This window comes from Poecile atricapillus, chromosome 2 (assembly GCF_030490865.1).
Source record: "Poecile atricapillus isolate bPoeAtr1 chromosome 2, bPoeAtr1.hap1, whole genome shotgun sequence".
Lineage (NCBI taxonomy): Eukaryota > Metazoa > Chordata > Aves > Passeriformes > Paridae > Poecile > Poecile atricapillus.
The window spans coordinates 10,857,922-10,873,714 of NC_081250.1; the positions used below are offsets into that span (position 1 = coordinate 10,857,922).

Consider the following 15,793-nt stretch of genomic DNA (forward strand, 5'->3'; position numbering starts at 1 on the left):
AACTTGCATTACAGTCGTCATCATCGTAGCTGACATTATGCCTAGGGCTGTCAGAATAGCCAAAAAAGAAAAAAAAAGAAATTGTTGCTAAGCCCTTTTTAGGAGTTTTCCTTAAATATCTGTATAATGGTTGGTTTATTATTTCTAGCACAGTTTTTTTGCATGTTCTGAATGTTTACTTGTCCCCAAAAGGTCTGCTACTATTAGTCATTAGCCTTCTGTTTTAAGAAAAGATTACATCATTCAAAGATGGAGCATAATGGATGCCATGTGACTTAAATGAACTGCTTGATAATTACTAGTAAAACGTAAATAGTTTGCAAAATTCCCTTAGGATGACAATTGTTCTATAATCCATGTGGGGGAATGCGTATGAACACATTATTAGAAATCAGAAATGATTCACAAATAGAAAAATGAGCCAACACATTGAATAATCTATTTGCAGTTAATACATTGACCGTCTCTGCTGATACCACAGCCTCTTTTTTATCAACATCATGAATCCAGACTAGGAAATGATATGACAGACCTTCATAGCATTTGAAATAATAATTTGGTCTAGACTCAGATCCCAGTTTAGTAAGTGAGTGCCTTTCTGTCAAATTCAATAGCAGATGCTCTTAGTTTCTGCATCAGCAACAACTAATATTGCAAAAGTTGTAGATAAATCCAAATGAGACCAGGAGAAGCCAGAGCATCACGGTGGGAGCAATTACTGATGTAAAGGATGATCCTTGTCAAAGAAAAGCAACAGGAGAGAGTGACTGCCAGGAGTGCCAGGAAGGGAATGAAATGACAGTGGGGAGCCATGGAGGGAGCACTCTACTGTTGAACCAATCCCCCTCTGCTGTGGGCCATGCCCGTGCAATGTGCTGCAAGGCAGTGCTCTGTGCCACAGCAGACGCATGGCTGAGGATGGAGAGTCAGCTCACTGATGTCCTGAATGAGATACAAGATGTACTGCTGGCTAAATAACCATCCTATAAAATTTCTGTAATTTCTGGTGAGTTTGTTTAAATGTCTTGCACCTCTGACACATCCTCCAGTCCTCCTGTGCATTCCTTGGGACAGAGACAAATGGAGGAAGTAAATATGGTGTAACTAATCTACAAGCCAGCCCATCTCAGGAGTGATGCACCTGATCCCTTTCCAAGCAGAACACTGTGTGGAGCCAGCTTTACTCCAAACAGCTCTGGGCATGGACCCTTTCCCAGGTTTTGGTTCGATAATAATTGACAATAATTTGATAATAATCGGTCCAATAAGTCAGACATGATCATGCTGCCTGCACAGGCTGTGTCAGTGCCATGCACACAGAAGATCCCTGTGGTCCTTAGGGGACAGGCCATGTCTGGTGGGGCCATGGCCATGTTTGGTTTTCTCTCTACTCTGATAAGTTGGCTGCAAGGTTGCAAGGGGTGAGCTGCTGGCTAAGCTTTGAGAAACTTCTGCTGGAGTGCTGTGTCTGTGGTGCACCCCAGTATTAATCTGGGCCAACAGATGCACAGGAGCCTGCGGAGATTATGTGGAACCAACAACCATGATTAAAAACTTCCTTTATATCCTGAAACATTACACTTGTATTTAATATCAAAAGACTTTTTCCCATCAGAGCACTAAGTCTGCACTCATGCAAGTTGTTTCACAGAAAGAAGGTCACTCCTTAGACAGGAGTAATAATCATGGCACAAATGGGGGCCCATTTGCAGAACTGAGTCTTGAAAGCCTGCAGCACACAATGAACTGGGTTCATTGGCTGGGTCTTTGTCTCACCAAAGTTATCATCGAAGAACTCTCTTCTGCAGTGCTTTGCTGAGGCAGAACATGAACTGACAGATCAAGGTTTTAGTGACTAGTTAATTCTTACTTTCTGAAGCTAAGAGGACAGAATGAAGACAGGTGAGGAAGGAAAGAAAAGCAAAAGACACATAATAGAAAAAGAAAAGTTTCATCATATGGTATTCAGCTGTATAAAATACGACATCTTTAAATCATCCTCTCTGGAAATAAGACATTTAAAAGATCATCATAACTAAGGCACAAAGAGAATGTGCTGTTTTCTCAATGAGTTCACAGCTCTATTTACAGAGATTCTGCTCTGAAGGAAAAGGGAATATCAGTTTTAGCTTCCTCTATCCAGCTTGGCAGTGTCTCTGGCCATTTTCTGTGATGACCTTTTCTCATGTTTTCATCCCACTCAGAAGATATCTCTTTAGTTATGTGCATTTTTAAATGTAAAGGCAAAACATTTTGATGCAAACATATTTTTTTAGCAGGAAACAGGTTTGATTCTGTATTTCACACCCCCTCTCTCATCTTAACCTAATAGGTTTTTACAGAGCCAATTATGGTACATAATGATACTGTAGTTAAGAAGCATGAAAAGAAAGATAGCTCCTGCTTCACACAATATTCAGCTTTGAAAAAAATTTGTATTGATTATGCACCACTGAATAGGAAAACTCAAGAGGCTATTTGTGTTTATAATTCATATTGTCTTATTCCATCTGTTTTTTCTTGGTCAGAGAACTGCAGATTTCTGAACATGAATGTGTGACAATATCTTACCTTAACCATCCTCAATAAAACAATGGTTAACTAAAACCATAAACCAAACATTACTTATTTGTCTTAAATTGTGTCTATAAAATTGTCTAGTCCATGTTTTGGCCAGCAGAGAGTTTGCCTTGATGAAGTGAAAAAAAGTGATGATGATGCAAGATCAAGCACAAAGGATATGTGGACAAAGTTGAGCATGCATGGTGATGACATGCCTGCCTTTATGGTGTGTTTTGGCTTTGTCACAGCAAAGAAAATCTGTGCAAGTATCCTCACAGCCAACCAGACTTCAGAGCACCTGGTCCTGAAACACCAGGAAGCAGCTCAGTTCTGCCCAGACCTCAGTAGGAGCTGCAGCAGCCAAAAGTCACCATGGCCTGTAAATCAGAGGCAGCCTAAACTCAGTGAGTTCCTCAGAAAGTCTGTGAGCCTGATGGATTTGTGTGATTCCTGGCAGCTACCAGGAAATGTGAAATTACTTTATACTTTCAGGTATCTTTGAAATAGGAAGTCTTTGAAATGTGTCTTTTATGAGACCTCTGTGTAGCAGACATAAGATTACCTCTCTAATGGTGGCACATGTACTTCTATTGTGAAAATCAGACAAAGCAGGCAAATGACACCAAACTACACAAGATAAATACTGTAAGCAGCTGTAATAGAACAATCACAAGCAATTTCAGAAATGAAGAGCACTAAAAGGAAAGGGGTAAGTCAGAGGATACACACAGGGAAAATGCAAAACTGTGGATCATTTTCAGTCTTGTTATTTCTCATAATGTCTTTGTTCTTGACTTTCCCAAATACATTCTTTACATTTGGGGAAAAAAAGATAATAAATTATGGTCCTTCCATGATGAAAGGTTGGAGAATATAACATTGAAAGGGGATGCAGTTAAAAAAAAAGGAGGAAGAAAAATATCCTAATTTTTTGGCAGTAGTTTCTAATTTCTTGCTTAAGATTTCTAAGCAAGTCCCACAGCTTTACTCTGTAATATCTCCTCAGTTAACTTTATTAATTGTTTTTTGCAGTTTCACAGGCAACAGGAGACATTGTGATCTTGTATTTGCTTCAGTAATTGAAGGGGAGAAAAGAAAGCAGTTAGTAAAATATATTTATTTATGCACTATTCCTCAATATTCTGACTGCTCTTTCATGTTTTTCTCCTTTTGGTCATTATGCACAGTAGAGTTAACCTAGAGAGTTTGCATCATCAAGAACATTTCAGAACTATAATGCATCACTAATAATGACACTGACTATGTCTCTGGGTCTAAAGGGCTCTGCAGAACTAACCATCCGATACTCCACGCTACATTTGAAGAGATAATATTGTTCCTGTTGAAGGTTATTCTGCTGCCAAGTCAACTTGTAGGGAGGATGGGAAAGGAGAGGTGGTAGGTGGCTTCTTCATTTTCACTGGCATCTTTACTATTGAATTACAATGGATGCTACCTTATTGAAAAGCAGTGATATTAAAATAAAGGATTTTCAATATCTGTGTTATAGCCAACTCCTGATTCAACTGATAGCTCTGAGACAGGCAGTTACTATCTTTAGAAATGTTTAGTAAACACTGGATTGTTTACATAGAGTACATTTCTGCTGTTCATCTTTATCACATTAACTGCAGATGTTAGAAGGATTGAATTTCTTAATTCCTGGAATACTTGAAAGCAAATAATCTTGAATCAGGAGCAACAGGTATGAACCCAGGAGCCAGAGCCATGGTACAAGGCCATCTCCAACATCTTTGTCCAAGGTCATCTCCATCAAATACAGCGTAGGGCACTCTCCTCTTGCAAGCAAGATGGGATTTTCATACACTTACTGATTCCACAACCAAGAATTGGGAATGCCTTTGCTGGGATTTTTAGGTTGATATGGTGTTTGATATGATAAGCTTTGGAATGATAAACTCAAAGCTAACAATGGAAATCACTCTTTTCTCTCTTACATGAAAACACACTTAAGGTATTTCCAAATTTTCATGGAGAAGTCTAGGTAAGCCATGATTTCTCTGTTGCTGTTGAACACTCCCTGGTGGCTCACAGCATTCAGGTGTTTAAAACCAGTGTCATTAGATTTTGTTGGAGAGTAACACCACACTGCAGAGAGAAGCATTACCAGTGAAAAAAGTACAGGACTTTGCTTAAAGTGAAGATGAAAAGTCTGTGAAAGGTAACTGCCACTGTCTCTAGCTGTTCCAGAATGAACATACTCTACTTTTCCTACCTAACTATCTGAAGTAACTGTGAAACCCATGTCTAGTGCAGATCTTACCAATGAGGGAAATTATTCAAATGATCTAATGACCTGACTTAGGTTGATACTCAAATTCCGATGCTCTCCACCCAAGTTAGATGCATGTAGCAGAAAATGTGAGCAGCCCATGGCAGAGACATGCCTTTCTGAATCAGAGCCAGAACATTTTAGGCCTGGAGAAATCCAAATAGCAGCAATAGACAAACTTTTCAAAACAAAAGCAAGGGAATAGTTTTGGTGAGCTTGGATTGCTTGGAGCTCTGCCTCCTGAAATGGGATATTCACTTTTTTCTTAAAGACAAGGTTGTCTGTCTCACAATGTAAGGCCATATCTCACACTGTGGAAACAAAAGCTCTGGGGCCTCATGCTGTCTGAAGAGGAATTTGACCAACATGCTCATAACTGAACATGCTTCAGTACTCTGATTCTGAGTTGGGAACGTGTCCTTCCAGACTGCTGCAGTGGCTGCAATCAGTGTATTGGGGACCATCAGCTCCCTCTGCAGACTCTGGGAGGTGTGTGCTGCCCTGAGCCTGTGCCTGTGTCCCTAATGAGATCCCCAGGAATCATGTGCTCCTGCTAGAGGTACAATCTGGATTCAAAAGTACCTGTGGCTGGTGATAATCTGCCTTGATCCCATGGCAAAGTGGGGATGGCACATTTACAGATCAGGCACAAGCACAAGCTTGTAACATCATGAAAGGCAGACAGCTTTAAGCAGTGAACAGGGAATGATTATTCACTGTTTCATGCAATCCCAGCACTAGAGACAGCAGGCTTGAAGCTATAAAAGGGTGCACTTTTTGACAACACTCTAAATCACTCCTTGTTCCTGGCTGTTACTGAGATCAGAAGTATCAGTGGGCTCCAGTGGACTAGACAGTCCTGTTGATGTCTAAGAAATATGATGATTCAGGTGCAAGCCCTAGCAGAGTAAATTTTTGCTAGGTGCTAGAAGGATATTCCAAGGTGAGGATCCCCATTTAAATGTCCTTTTTCTCCAAGCATCATTAACAAATGCTGAAGACCATGTACAGAGCTAGGATTCTATTTCTAATCCTCTGTGACATTCCTAACATTCTTAGGTACAACTGCCTTCTGAGTATGAATAGGGTGGTCCTTTCCTTGCATGTTCAAGATTAAACCTTCATCGGAGACAGATGATTACTTTACTCACAATTCCATTCCGGAGGTGCAAAGTGCCTTTGATAGTTTTTTCTAGTATAAATTCATTGCTCATATACCCCAAAAATCACATCTGTATGCTAATAATCACCTGTTGAAAATGCAGGTGCAGTTAAATTGCATGGCTCCCTTTGTAAAGAAGGCCTAAGGGAATGTGAAACAGGATTTGTATCCATTTCAGCTGGTGGAACTCTGCCCATTGATACAGCACAGTCGGGGAAGCAGTGCTCTCACAGGATGCTCAGTGAGCAGAAAACTACAGGGAAAAGCAACCTACTTCTCTACCTTGCCAGTATTCTCCTGGGCTCCTGTTAAATTGTTAGCACAGGAGAAGGTTTTTCCACTTGTTCAGAGCAGATCTCTGAAGCTCTTTAAAATGTGGAATTACTCCAGAGGTACATGTGTGCTATAGGCTTTAGTGGGATTTATGCCACTATACTGCAAGTGAACACAGAATGATGGATGATTTAAAATTAATTCATATTTTTTTAAAAAAAATTATTTAAAGATTCTAATAGTAACACCTAAAATGTTTTCTCTGTACCATGAAATAAATAGCTGCCTTTTCACTGGAGCATATGTTTGACCAAAGGGAGGACTGGGTAGGATGACCCTGAAAACAGTGACATTTGCTGTTTCTCTTTCAGAAAACATAGCTCACCCTGCCCATGTGAGCTGTTTTACAGCCCAGGCAGGCAGGCAGGATGCTGTCTTGGTGTTACAGAAGCAATAAGAAAATGGTGTTACAGTGTTTGGCTTGTACAAACTTCCTACATTACCTAAAAATAACTAAGTAGCACATTTGGGAACTATTACGCAGGAGGTGCCTGCACAAGCTCATCGTGTGCATAATATGTTTCCTCTGTGTGTGTGTATACTTTCTCGTATGTCTTCCTGAAAATACAGCTTTCCTGGGAGCAATTCTGAAGGATTTTCAGGATTTTTTGGCCTTTGCTAAGATCTGTAATTGCCTGTCTTTGCTGTGCAGCAGAATAGTGTGATGTCCATGTGATGCTCAGCAGCAGAAAATAGCAGAATAGAAAATCTTCACTCCTTCAGCAGCTCTTCCCCTTGGTGATGCACCATGACCAAAAGAAGGCGGATCAGCAACAAGGGAAAAACACCAAATTCCTCCCACTGAGTGGCTCTAATAGGGCAACATGGCAGCATGTGTGTGGCTGGAAAAGAAACCAGTCTGGTAGGTGATACCAAAACATTGCTCATTTGGTTCAGAGCACGAACAACTCAACACCCTCCGTATTTTTTTTTTTAAAGATTCAAGTTGGTTACAGTAATCAGGCAGTATAATACACAATAATTTCTTCTAGGTGACAAATGGGCTTAGTGAGAGTTATTCCTCTCTGCCACTCTCAGACTTCTTGGTGTTTGGAAGACTTCTCAACTCCTTCAAATCCAGCAGGACTTCCCTCCAGCTCTACAGTCATGGGCTCAGAGAGTTGGTTGAGGTATAAGGGCCCAAGAGAATGCTGATTAGCCAAGAGTGCTCAATTTTTAGGTTATACCTGGTTTATTTAAGCCTGGTTAATCAATTCTCAATTTGATGGCTCTGTGCAGGGCCAGGAACTGGACTTGATGATCCTTGAGGGTCCCTTCCAGCTCCCTTCTGTGATTTTACATAAGGACTTGCCAATAGTTGCAAAAACACCTCCTTTCCACAATTGCTCATCCACTGTAGAGATTTTATTTTTTAACTTTATTGTTCATCTATAGAAAAAAGAGACTGCTTACTTAAGTTGTCTTCATCCTCCATGGTGGTTGGGCCAGGACTCAGGTACTTGAAGGGTGCTATGAAGGTTGACAGTATGCTTAGTTTTTCTAGAAGAAAACAGAAGAAAAGATACATAAAAAATCAGTACTATAGCAATGCATTCACATCTACTTTACACCTTTTCTCAGGTCAAAACATCTTGTTAAGTCTGTTTGGCTTTAGAACTGAAGGAATGGTCTGAAGTTGTGTCAACGAAGATTTAGGTTGGATATTAGAAAAATGTTCTTTCCCCAGAGGGTGTTTGGGCACTGACCCAGGGCAGTGGTCACAGCACCAGCCTGATGGAGTTAAAGAAGTGTTTGGACAGTGCTCTCAGGCACATGGTGTGACTCTTCGGGATGGTGCTGTGCAGGGCTGGGAGCTGGACTCAATGATCTTTGTGGATCCCTTCCAGCTCAGCGCATTCTGTGATTCTGTGACTCTACAGTACCACTGCAGTTTACTGAACCTTGATGCATTTATTACAGCTGGCACATGCAAACACACAAATACACATTCCTCCTGGTCTCTGCCCCATGTAGTGTTTCTTGACTGTGCTTCCCAGCAATGGTGCCCAAGCACTGCAGAGTAGGGGATGCTTGGGCTGGTCCAGCTGGGAATGGGGTAGGCAGTCAGCCCTGGGAGAAGGGACAGGAGACTGCTCTAATGGAAGAGACCATTGACTTTGCTTGTTTCTTCTCCCTAATGGAGACTGAACCAGAATTCTTAGAGAAAACTCAGTGGTGGATGGCACAAAAGACCACCTTGGCTTGTAATTCTACAAGTTTTTGATATGATGTTTGGAAAACTCTTATGGTGTGCCCAGAAAGCTATTGTTCACACAATAAGAACTCCATTTGAAATCCCTCTTGTGCGTTCATATGAAGTGCTTTTAACTGTGGTTTCTGTTTATCCTGCAGATAGTGTATGGCAGAGACATTTACTTCCAGTGCCACGATCATACTTTGCATTAGAGACAAGGGAAAATTCAGCAAAATGAGAAGTGATACTGACTTATACTAGGTCAATACTTGGCTCAAGATTTATCTATAGGGAAAAGCTGAAGTTAACGCAAACACTAGAAACAGATATATATTTAAGTGCTTTATTTCCTTTGATAACTAGTTTTTTTAGCTGAACATTTATTTTGTTTAGGCTGAATTCCTTCTGATACACTTCTGACTTTATTGAGGACCAACAATAGCAGAGTGTCTACTTGACAAGAAACAGAAACACAACTGACAAAGGTGATCCGCAGCTTTGAAGAACTTTGCTGCTTTCCTGAAGTACTTCTCTGCTTAGAAAGCCTCAGCTGTGTCTAAGGAAATAAGTTACTGAGGCTCACCTATTTCCACAGTGAAAACACTGCACATTGTGAACAATGTTGGTCTCTCATCCTGTGGCAGAAGCATCAAAATCAGACCAAGGATTTATTCTTTGAAGTGACACACAAAAAAATAGTTCCATGGGAAATTTCTTTATCATTGAAAAAATATTTCTCTGAATTTCCTCAAACTACCTGTCTGCTAAAGTATCACTGGTTGTCATGGAGTTACTTTACCTTTAAAGAAAGTTGGAGTTGCTGGGGACTGCCTGGAGTCTTTTCTCCTGACCAATTATTGGTCATTGCTGAGAATTGACAGCAGTTTTAGCCATTGAAAAGTGGGATCAACTTGTGAACCCCACCTTAAAGTGTAAAACCAGAAGTCTGTTGTTCTCTTTGTTTCTTGGCTGTGAAAGGTAGCAGAGCTCGGGCTGGCCTCCGGTTCCCTGCCCAGGCCATGCGGCCGGGCGGGGGCCGGGCTGGGCCTGCCGTTCTCCCGGACGGGAGATGGGGCCTGCGGGGGCTTGCCCCGAGCCAAGCCGGGCCAGGCCGGTTCCTGGCTTGGCTGCAGGTTTTGCCGTGATGGAATTCACCAGAAAACTGCCGAGTAAAGAAGGAGAGGGGCTCTGGGCCTGCAGCAAGCAGAGACACCGACTACACTCTCTACAGCAGCTATGAGGAACTTTTCATCGCAGACAGCTCCAGCTCCTGTTCAGCAGAGATCACCGAACCATCTACAAAAGCTTGGGCAGGATTTTAACTCTTTCTTATCCAGATAAGACTTGCAGATTAATCTTTTTATCCAGAGAGAGAAAAGGAGAGTGATCAACATGAAAAGAGACTTTATAAACTACTAGTGGCAAGAAAGAAAAGAAGCTTCAAGAAAGGTAGAGAATTAAGAAGATGCTTTAATTAAGCTGAAATATCTTTCTGTTAAAACTATGGGGATGGACAATGAAGTCCTGAAAAGAACTCCTTTAATTCATGACGGAGTATGGGGAGGAATAGAGTGTTCAAAGTGTAAATTTGAGTAAAAAGTAGAGTAATTGTGGTATAGTGAAGTGCTGGGAAATTTGAAGCCTTGAGAGGCAATGAGAAAACTGTTTTCTAGTGAAGCGCACAGAAACAGATGAAGAATACTTTTTGCCTTTCTATAACTTATCCTTAAAAATGCTATCCCCAAACTCATGACCCATAACACACCTCAGGGTGATGTGAGATGGGAGGAGTGGGCTCTGATAACAGCAGCTCTAGGCAGCTGATATCAGGGAAACGGAAAACTATAACAAAAATAGTTTTCTTGTGAGAAACTCCATAAATTAACAGAAAGAAACTTCTGTTTCTCTACAGAGACTGATGAAAAGACTGTAGAAAGAATTAGGACTGTTTAAACCATCAAAGTTCTAAAGTTTTTTTCTCTGTTGTCATGTGAACAAAAGAATGGTGGGCAGTAAGAAATGAAAAGGTTTTTTCTGGAAGTTTATTCTAGTGTTCTTATTATTGTAGTTTGTCAATAAACTTTCTTTATTCCTTTTAAATTTTATGCCTGGTTTGCTCTTGTTTTAATCCATATCTCACAGCAAGAAATAAGTAATTTTTTTTCCCCTTTTGTTAATTACTGGTTTAAAACCACAACACTGGTCTAGAAGGTATTCCAGCCGTAGAGCTCTTAAACTTTTTCAGCAGTACATCTGTTAGCTTTTTGGCCTGGTTCTTTCTACATTTGCAAAGAATCCTTGCTCTTGTTAAAGATTGTTATCAGAACCCATCAAAAATGAGTGCATATGTTTGCCCTTGGCTGGGTAACATTACAGCTCAACTCTATTAGGTGAATTCACTGTAAAGCCGACTGCTCTTTGTTAAGTAAATACAATAACCAGAATAAAAGATTGACTGAAGAAAACCTTTTTCCGTCCAGAAACCTTTCAGCCCAGACTAATATATAATTAGAGCACAAATTAGCCTCCTTCAATTGCAATTTCATTACGGGATTGCAGTGATATCAGGAACCAAAAGAATGAAGCTATTTATGAACGCTATAGCCAGAAGATTTTCCTAAGTGAATCCTTTGACGCTTTTTTGCTAAGGCATTGCTCACTGAGGAATGTGGTGTCTCTGTGTGACATCTCACAGTGTGTGAGACTGTGGGGTTGTGATCATGATAAAGGCTGGTATTCACTCCTGACTTTCTCAACTGCTTTCTTTGATTGAAGTGAAAAGAGCGTAGGCTTTTGGGACCTAATCCAAAGGCTGCACTTGGTAAGGGAAACGCTTCAGATGATAGACACAGGATCAGGGCAGCCCTTGGCTGTAGTACCAGCAGTGACTGTTGTGTCTGGGTACTGAGATCCTAAATTGTGTGTACTCCACCTGTGCCTGACTGCTGACAGCTGCAGACCTTCAGGATTAACCCTCAAGACACTGATGCCACACACAAACCTAAACCTTCTTTGCTGAGAAAATATTCTCGCTTCTCATAGGGAGTTAACCCATTAACCAAGCAATATGGAAGTGCTTTCTTGCTGCAGTGGCTAATGCTTGCTCCTGCCACCAATCAAAATGAAAATCCATTTAGTTTTATACTATACTATTGTTAGGTAAAGGGATATTTTATCATTTAGTTTTGTGTAATTGATAGGTGAAATTTACAATGTGGATTTAAAATTAATCAATTTTATTTTTATGTTGTCTTAAGGGACACTTTTACCATCTTAAGCTTTTGTTGGTACAGTTTTCCACCTGTCCCCAAAGCCTTTGCTGGTGACTTCACTTTGTGTGGCAGGATGTAAAATTTGCTGCATGTTTAGAGAAGCAATGTATGGGTTTGTGTTAACCAAACACAGGCAGGTCCTAATAACAGGATATAGTTCTATCAATACCAATGATAAAGATTATAATTGAATATGTCAATCCATTGGCTAAGCAAGGGAACATTAAGTGCCTGTCTGGGAGGAGGAGAAGGGCAAGGTTTTGGGTAAGCTCTGTAAAAAGAGAAAAGCTGTAGTATACACACTGTACAGATGAATTATTGACCCAGTGAAGGAGGAAAATACAAATGACAATTATTAAATGAAGATGCTTACCTTCAGAGGGAAATAGTCAGGTTAGGTTTAAAATTATTGGTATTATTGTGCACTTCCATCTTTTGCATGTTATTGCCTGTTGCTGTACAGACCGTGAGGCACTTCAGCTTTATTACTAATGGTGAAATTCAGTGTTAATTGTCAAGATTAGGAGAGTTGTGTATTCACATTTTATGGTCCCTGTGTAGGTTAATGCCCATCATAATTAGCCTTGTTTCCAGCAGTTTGATGAAATCTTGTGAATACGAATAAAGGACAAGGTTGGATTTGAAAAAAGCATAGAGAGAAATACCACTAAAGCCTCCTTCTCTCACTCTCTTTTCCCTCCACGACTTTGCTCTGCATTTGTCTGAGGAAGTTATTTTTCAAGGTTAGGAGAGAGGGTTTAAGTGGAGAAAAAAAAAAAAGACATTTTAAAAATTCTTTTCTGCAGAAATGCAGAATATATAAGCCTATGTTTATGAGAAGTAATACATGAAGGTATTATTGCTGGCATTACAGTTGTACCCAAAGCCTCTGATGCCATGAAGAAGAGATTTCATAAGGGCCTACATGGACACAAAGAAAGCTTTATTTACATTGGAAATTGAGTGACAAAGAGCAGGTATAGTGGAATTTATCTCTAGCTGCCCTGGAACACTATCACAAGATGATAGCATCATATTTTGTAGTGCATTCACTATAAAAACAGTCTTCCAAGTGGAAATCTGCTCCAGTACTCTAAGCACAAAAATCATAATTTCTTCTGAAGAGAAGCCTATTATAGGAAGGAAACCTCACTCTTCTCTTTTGGGATGGAAAAGGATTTCAGTTCAGTCTTCCAAGAATATATTTTCCAGCAACAGAAAATAGTTAGCATAGAATCATTAACAGTGTTTTTACAGTAGCCATAAAAAGAATTTAAATAAAAAAAAACCCATGGAACAAGATATGTGTTGCATGAAATACAGAAAATGCTTTAGAACTAATAATTCAGGAAAGCCTGGCACATAAGGCAGGCAAGTTTACACTTAAACCTGTTGGTTTTTTTTGTGAAGTTGCTCTTGCCCTGGGGATGCAGGCAGAAGACTGGTCACAGGTCCCGTAAATACACTTTTATTGTGAAGACAAGAATGCACATATACAGCTATAAACACATTCGTGCCCTTCATACCTATCAGTATTTGAAGGGCACCAGACAATACTGCTTGATCATCAACTCTGTGGAAGATCTTTCACTCTCAATCACCCGAATAAAAGCAACGGGAACAGCAGGAGCTCAACACTTTTAAAAATCAGCCCTTATACATGCTAGACAAATTGTTTAGCTTTGAGAAGAGCAGACTGAGTGGGGTCATAACAGCAGCCTGAAAGCACATAAAAAGCTGCTGCATGGAAGAAAGGAGCAAACTGTGTTCCATGTGCATTAACACAACTAGAAGTAATGGACTTAAATTGCACCAAGGAAAATTCACTTTAGACATTAAAAAAACCTTCCTAACAGTAGGGATAGTGCAGTGCTGGAATAGCTTGTCTGGTGGGAAGGTGCTGAAGGGCTGTAGGGAGCTGGAATCTGCAGGGGGTTGCACTTTATATATATAGAAAGGGCCCATCCTTTATACCCTCCCATCTCTACAGACTCCAGCAGAAAAACTTGAGACCTGACCCTGAGATTCTGCAGCAGGTTCTAGCTCAAACTTGGAAAAGTGAGTAGTATTTGCTGGTATTTGCTATCTCTGAGCAGAAGTTTGTGGCATGCTCTTTTGCTTGGCGGCTAATGAGCATGATTAATAATTGTTTTTTGAAAATGCAACTTTCAAACACAAGAAGGATTAGACAGATGGATACCAGTGGTTTGCCAGATCAGCATTAACAATGATTTACTGAATTAGGTTCATTCTCATATTCAAATTGATTACCATAAGCTACTTTACTTGTCAGAGGTTTCTTCAATAGTACTCTTTAAAAAACACAATGTGGACATTATAAACCAGTCCTAAGTAATTAATTTGGTTTGTGTGGAATATGAAATTACTCTGCAAGGGATAAATATGATGCAATAGTCTAAACTCAGCTGCAAAACATCTTAAAAAACCCTTATTTTTTATTTCTCTAAAGCAGTATTTGCAGCTACTTGAATAGTTACATTTTTACAGCTGTGTTTAGCATTGATTTACTTTGAAAGGGAGGGGGGATACAGGGAAAAGAGAGCCTGCACATCAGGAGACGACTCTTTATCTTCCTTCCTGCGTCTTAGTCAGTTCAGTCTTGGGCTGACACTGACTGGCAGGATGAAGAGATTCTTAATGCAAAAGAAAAATATGTCAGATTTATGGGAAAAATAACAATGTTTTTAAACCACAGCACTTACTGGGAAGGCTCACAGCCTTCTAAATTATGGCTTGTATGGCCACCATGCTGCATAATGTAAGTTAAGCAGCCAGTCTCTAGGTAGGGATTTACTTGCACAGTGCCAGAATCAGCCCTTACAGCTGAGTTTGAGAACCAGCTGTTGAATCAAAAGTTTCTGAGTGTGCATGGCTTAGCAGCATCGCCCAAGTGCTTTTTGCTTCACAGGCAAGTGGAAAAGCTCTGTGTGATGCTTTTATATCCACATTGACAAAGCTGTGCTGGGGTCCCCAAGAATTACCACCACAGTTCCACTGGGGCTGGGAGAGTCTCTGCCCATCTCCTCCAGCCATGTTTAAATTGGAAGTGTGGCTGTCCTAAACCCCTTCAGGGGGCTGATGCTTCTGCAGACACAGCAGCAGCTTTGGCTGCTGCAGGAGCTCCAGTTTGGTGCCTTGCGTGGGATAAGTTCAATCCTGCATATATTTGCAAGGGGCTATTGGCACATGCCCATTCCTGCTTGGTTTGTGTTTTCTTCTCTCAGTCCTACACTGTGAGGTCTCCTACACTCTTAAATTGTCATCTGCTGACATTATGGACCCTTGAGAGCCATCATCCAGTGCAACTGGAACAGCACACCTGGCTGAGCAGTCCAAGGGGGAAAAAAGAGCCTTTGAACTGGAGAATATGAAAGGGTTAAAATATGTGGGACTCTTCCTGTCTGCAGCTGTGATGCTTGGCACACCTGAGAGCTTGCCCTTTGAGGTGGACAGTTACTAAAGGCCTGCTTTTTATAATTGGTTTTGAATCCAGAGCATTTGCTGTGATATCCCACCATGGCCCATGTTAAGGAAAGCTTTCCTTGGAGGTAGCAGAGAAATATACAGAGAGAAAAACCTTCTGGTTGAATATGATTTTTGACTGGAACAATTTTCTTAAAAACAGGGAGAAAAGGGATTATTCAGATTAAGGAATGTAGGTTTTTAAAAGAAAAAAAAAATGCATTCAGCATTACTGTTTTTATTCTCTGCTTCAGCAAGGACCTGAAATGAAGGTGTAAAATATCAGAGCACATTGTTTTTAGTCTGCTAACTAAAGAGAAGACAAAACCAAGGAACATTTTGGTAGTCAGCATTTCAGGCAAAGGTTTCCAGCTGCTCAAAGCAGGTTGTGCCTTGAGTTAGAAGTCAGAGGTGCGAACCCAGAGCCATGAAATCTTCCTCTGAAGCAGAGCAACAAGCTGTTCGGTACGATGCAGTGCCCATGAAGCACCTGC

General features: G+C 40.5%; 1 protein-coding gene across 1 annotated transcript in view; it reads right to left on the minus strand.

Moving 5' to 3' along the window:
* ADARB2 (adenosine deaminase RNA specific B2 (inactive)) overlaps positions 1 to 15,793 on the minus strand; it is a 301,943-nt gene that overhangs the window by 98,245 nt on the left and 187,905 nt on the right. The window contains exon 2 of the mRNA XM_058831907.1: positions 7,764 to 7,850. Within this exon, the coding sequence (XP_058687890.1) occupies positions 7,764 to 7,850 (87 nt within the window). The remainder of the gene's footprint in view (positions 1 to 7,763; positions 7,851 to 15,793) is intronic.